This window comes from Tachysurus vachellii, chromosome 8, assembly GCF_030014155.1.
Source record: "Tachysurus vachellii isolate PV-2020 chromosome 8, HZAU_Pvac_v1, whole genome shotgun sequence".
Lineage (NCBI taxonomy): Eukaryota > Metazoa > Chordata > Actinopteri > Siluriformes > Bagridae > Tachysurus > Tachysurus vachellii.
In genome coordinates, this window is record NC_083467.1 from 177,501 (window position 1) to 182,500 (window position 5,000).

The 5,000-nt window shown below is 37.4% G+C and overlaps 2 protein-coding genes across 6 annotated transcripts in view; one reads left to right on the plus strand and one right to left on the minus strand.

Moving 5' to 3' along the window:
- trappc2 (trafficking protein particle complex subunit 2) overlaps positions 1 to 1,527 on the minus strand; it is a 1,577-nt gene extending 50 nt beyond the window's left edge. Inside the window, exons 1-5 of the mRNA XM_060875621.1 lie at positions 1,404 to 1,527; positions 813 to 913; positions 564 to 712; positions 375 to 456; positions 1 to 265 (exon numbers count right to left, since the gene is read on the minus strand). The exon at positions 1 to 265 is cut by the window's left edge and continues 50 nt beyond it. Coding sequence (XP_060731604.1) covers positions 167 to 265; positions 375 to 456; positions 564 to 712; positions 813 to 905 — 423 coding nt within the window. The 5' untranslated portion in view covers positions 906 to 913; positions 1,404 to 1,527 and the 3' untranslated portion in view covers positions 1 to 166. The remainder of the gene's footprint in view (positions 266 to 374; positions 457 to 563; positions 713 to 812; positions 914 to 1,403) is intronic.
- A 1,793-nt stretch (positions 1,528 to 3,320) lies between these two features.
- The window catches only part of ofd1 (OFD1 centriole and centriolar satellite protein), a 14,693-nt gene continuing 13,013 nt past the window's right edge, over positions 3,321 to 5,000 (plus strand). For all 5 annotated transcript variants that reach the window (XM_060875614.1, XM_060875615.1, XM_060875617.1 and 2 more), the window contains exons 1-5: positions 3,321 to 3,700; positions 3,958 to 4,143; positions 4,424 to 4,492; positions 4,597 to 4,624; positions 4,827 to 4,928. In XM_060875614.1, the coding sequence (XP_060731597.1) occupies positions 3,605 to 3,700; positions 3,958 to 4,143; positions 4,424 to 4,492; positions 4,597 to 4,624; positions 4,827 to 4,928 (481 nt within the window). In that variant the 5' untranslated portion in view covers positions 3,321 to 3,604. The remainder of the gene's footprint in view (positions 3,701 to 3,957; positions 4,144 to 4,423; positions 4,493 to 4,596; positions 4,625 to 4,826; positions 4,929 to 5,000) is intronic.

Consider the following 5,000-nt stretch of genomic DNA (forward strand, 5'->3'; position numbering starts at 1 on the left):
GTGATAACATCAGAACATTAAAACAAGAAAACAAGTGTTCACAGACTGAAGGTTTAAACACACACACAGACACAGACAGAGAGAGAGAGAGAGATGAACAGAATAAATGTGATCTTTGCAGTGCAGACGAGTAAAACTCATTTATTTTCGGTTGAAACTTCTCCCATCAGCTCAGGAGATGCTTCTTGCCCAGAAACTGCACTTTACGCTCGAAGGCTGTGGAGCGAATCGGAGTGTTCACTTCATAGAAAGGGTTCATCACAAACTGCCAAAGAAACAAACACAAATCCATTTTACACAGTTTAATCATCATCATCATCATCATCATCATCATTATTTACATTTACTAATAACTAGAATTAAAAGCTGCACACCTTGATGTATAAATCATAAACGTCGTTAAAGAAGTTTTTGATCCCGTCTTCTTGTCTGACGTCATGAAGCATGATGAACCTCATATGTACAAAAACACGGTTAAGGAAGAAAGTCACTCATTACAGAACAACTGATGTGTGTTTATTATTAAAATCCTGGGATGCTGAAGGCTCTGGGATTCAGGAAGGATATGACCTGCTGTGACGAAGGCCGACACAAACCACTCGTTGAACTTGTCCACTGTTTTCAGGTACATGTTGTTGGACAGCCACATGTTCTCATCCACCAGGTCGAGCGCAGCGTGAGCGATAAACTGGTTTAAGTGGCGATGATCGTCCTGTAAACCATAAAACATGAGCCTTATACGGGAGAGAAAGGCGTCTGTCAACGTGTAGCTCAGAACAATGGGAACCATTTAATGGATAAAACACAGTTACCTTGGATTCCGGTTTCCCAGGAGGCAGGAACTCCATCTCAAACACCGGGTTGTCATGGTGACCCACCATCACAAAGTAGAAGCTTCCGGACATCTCACTCTCTGTGGACATTAATCAATCATTTAATCGGTGGATGTGTGTGTGTGTGTGTGTGTGTGTGTGTGTGTGTATGTATGTGTGTGTGTGTGTGTGTATGTATGTGTGTGTGTGTGTGTGTATGTATGTGTGTGTGTGTGTGTATGTGTGTGTATGTATGTGTGTGTGTATGTATTTGTGTGTGTCTTGTGTGTGTCTTGTGTGTGTCTTGTGTGTGTGTTTGTGTCTTGTGTGTATGTGTATGTGTGTGTGTGTGTGTATGTATTTGTGTATGTATGTGTGTGTGTCTTGTGTGTGTGTGTGTGTGTCTTGTGTGTATGTCTTGTGTGTGTGTTTGTGTCTTGTGTGTATGTGTGTGTGTGTGTGTGTGTGTGTGTGTGTGTGTGTGTGTGTGTGTGTGTGTGTGTGTGTGCAACAGACAAATAATAAATGTAATAACGACAACAATAAGAATAATAATAAAGAAGAAAAACAGTTAGTATAATAATAACTGACCTTCCGGACAAATTCCGTCTTATTTAATTTTGTGTTTATTAATAAATAAAACTCTAATTACAGCTTTAACGTCTCTCTGTTTTCACTCATCAGGCACACTGTACTTCCGGGTACGTCATCTTCAGGAACCGGAACTAAAATAAAAACATTTATTATTTAAAATAAATATTTACAAATCAGTACTTATAAATATAAATTTAAAATACGATTAAGACTTTATAAATATACAGTAAAAAGTGGATTAAAAGATTTTAGTGCATTCCTTTGTTTTTTCTGTAGCGTTGTTTTAATGTTATGTTTTTAATGTTATGTTTATCGGTTTTAATCCCAATGTGTGTAAATGTAAATGTGTGTAAATGTAAATGTGTGTAAATGTAAATGTGTGTAAATGTAAAGTTAATAATAACAACAATAATAAAGATTAATCTTACTATAGATATCTATACACTAGATGTCGCATTGGGGTCCTAAAAATGCGTCAAAACCGCCGCCATCTTTGTGCGGTGCTCCTTTACCTCTAATGCACGGACGATGTCGGACTTCTGTGTTGTGTTTGTTTGTTCAAATGAAATAAATCTAAAAACCCGACAGTAAGTGATTACATTACACAGGTGAGAATGTGTTTTATGGTATTAAACGTTAGGAAATTATATTTCTTGTTTTGTTGGTTTGTTTTAGTCCTTGGTTAACGAGCACAGATAATCCATGTTAGTTACTCATTAGTTTGTGACAGTTAAGAAAACAGACAATGTTTGTAGATTCTGAAGCTCTTAATAAGGACATTAAAAATTGACCCATGCTTTTTTTGCTTAAAGGTGAAAAGACCCAATTTTATGTTCTGTAAGATTCCCTTATCTGTCAATCATATTTTATTAGATTGTCCTGGACTTAACACAAGCAGAATGATCTTTTATACAGTTACTTCACTTAAAGACAGATTTAATGACATTATGTCTGAAAAGGGTTTGGATTTTTTATCTTATGTTAATTAAAAAAAATGTATAATATGACTTGTTTATATTTGTTTTGTTTTTATTGTATTTATGATATTTGTGTTTTTGTAATTGAATTTTACCATGAAAATAACTTTTGATTGCTGACATGGTATTAAATAAAATAATCAGAATCTGAATCTGTTTGTAGATTCCCGAGTGATAAACAGTCGTGTTGTTGTTGCAGGGAAACTAAAGACTTAGTTTTTTAATGGTTAACTCAGCTGACAGTCCTGGAAGGATGTCACCAGTTAGCTTGGCAGTGTAACACACAAGTTCAGCCTTAAAGTCAAACTTTGGGGTTTTTTTGTTTATGTGACTTTAGTACATAATTATTTAATATGGCAAAAGTGTGGGACAGGAATAAATAAAAGATTGAACAGTTTTTGGCACCTCAACTATCTAACTTTCACATTATGTTCCTCTCAAATTTGTGATTTGCTTCCACCTGCAAATTGCTTTGTGTATCATATTTAATAAACCAACACAATTTAAATGTATAAATGAACATGTATAGTCACACCATTGTAGCAGTGTTACATGCAGTAGGCTATAAGGTAAGTAGTGATTGTTCATCACACTGTAACTAATAAACTTACACCTACTAGCACTATGCATTATATTGTGAAAAAGGAGATTATCTTAATAACAAAACCTTACATTCTCTCTGGACTTAATGATAAATACACGTCTGACTGTTGGAACGACCAAAAAAACTAGAAAATCACATTCATGACGATTTATAGTGATTTTATTTCCCTTTGCTTACATTGACGCTGATGCATTAAGAGGAGGGGGTCCCCTTACCAAGATGGCGGCTCTATTGACGCATTCGTTCCAATGACCTGCCGTAACCAAGGCGACATCTAGTGTTTATGTAATCTTACAGCGAATCCTGCATGAACCGGAAGTAAAACAATAAAAGCGTCGGTTACTGGTTTTAAACAGTCAGCTGTTGGTTGTGGGATATTTTCCATCTAAAAAGACAAATGAACTGAATTGATTGTGTGTGTGTGGTGTGTTGTGTGTGGTGTGTTGTGTGTGTGCGTTGTGTGTGGTGTGTGTGTTGTGTGTGCGTTGTGTATGTGTGGTGTGTGTGTGGTGTGTGCGTTGTGTGTGTGCGTTGTGTGTGTGCGTTGTGTGTGTGTTGTGTATGTGTGGTGTGTGTGTGTGGTGTGTGTGGTGTGTGTGTGAGATCTGAGCCTGAGGATGTCTGCAGATGAAGATCAGAGTTTAAGTGCAGAGGATCTGAGACAGAGACTTTACCAGAGTTTTAAACACAAAGGAGTTCTGGACTGTGTGAAGGTCAGAGAGATGTTTAATGATGATGTCCTACTTTATCGTGTCCTTATTAATCACTACAACCATTAAACTAGATGTTATAGTAATAAATGACCACATACACAACACTGTGTGTAATGAAACAGTTATAAACCTGATTATAAACACTGTAATAATCACATTAGGACTCAGGAGGAGGATTATTCATGACTCTGTCGCTATTCATCACCTTGTACAGATTTAATACCAGACGACGTCTTGGACCTGTTTTTTTTTTCCAGACGCAGCTCAGGAATCAGCTGATTGTGGAGCTTCAGCGTGAATCTCTTCCTCGGATGGTTACTGAAAAATCCCAGTCTCTCTCACTTCTAGCCTCCAACAGCCTGGTGATCCATCACCTCCAGAGCTCAGGCTATGAGTACACCCTGTCTGTCTTCTACCCTGAGTGTGGGATCAGCAAGGAGAAGGTGTGCTTCACTCTGGCTCCTCTGACATGTGTGTTGATTTGTGGTGCAGATGAACCCAGGAGAAGAGTTTACACACACACAGACCCTCAGGCCTGTAGCTGCTGGCCATCGTGGGGTTTGCATTTAATCTGAGAAGCTTTAACCCTATTTGTGTGTGAATAAAGACTCTAGCAGTCACTCAGTCATCACATCAGTCAGTACTCATCACTGCTCGTCAGCTGCCTTCTCTGTCTCTCCCTCATCACTGTATACTGAACTGATGAATGCTTTTTTTTTCCAGGTTTTTTCAACAAAGGACATTCTTCAGCTTCTGAGAATCAGCCCACAATCTCCAGCATACAGACATGTGGTAAACATCTCACTGCTCATTAATATGTGGAAACATCTTTTAGATAATAAATGGACAGAAATCTATTTGTATATGTAAATGTTTTCCTTCTTGTTATTGTAAAGGTGACAGATGATCACAGTGGACAGAAAGGTAGGCCAAAAATACAAAAAATATTTTTAATTAAGAACAAACAGCAAAAAATAGTTTAATTATTTTTTAACATGTTCATTAAAACGTGCAAATTTCATGTATCATTAAAATCAATGACGTTTTTAAATAAAATGGAACTTTTAATGATTTAGATGATTTATTTTAGACGTGTGTCGAGCGCTTGTTCTCTGTCTCCCTTTAGGTTTATTAATAAATCTACTGTCTGAGTTCATGGACCATCGGCTTCAGTCGCGAGTTTGTGACGCTGAAACACAGACATCAGAGAATCACAGCGAGTCCATTGGTACTGCAGAGTCCAACAACATGGAGATGTTTACCTCAGACAATATGATCAGTTCAGGCAGAAATGTTACAC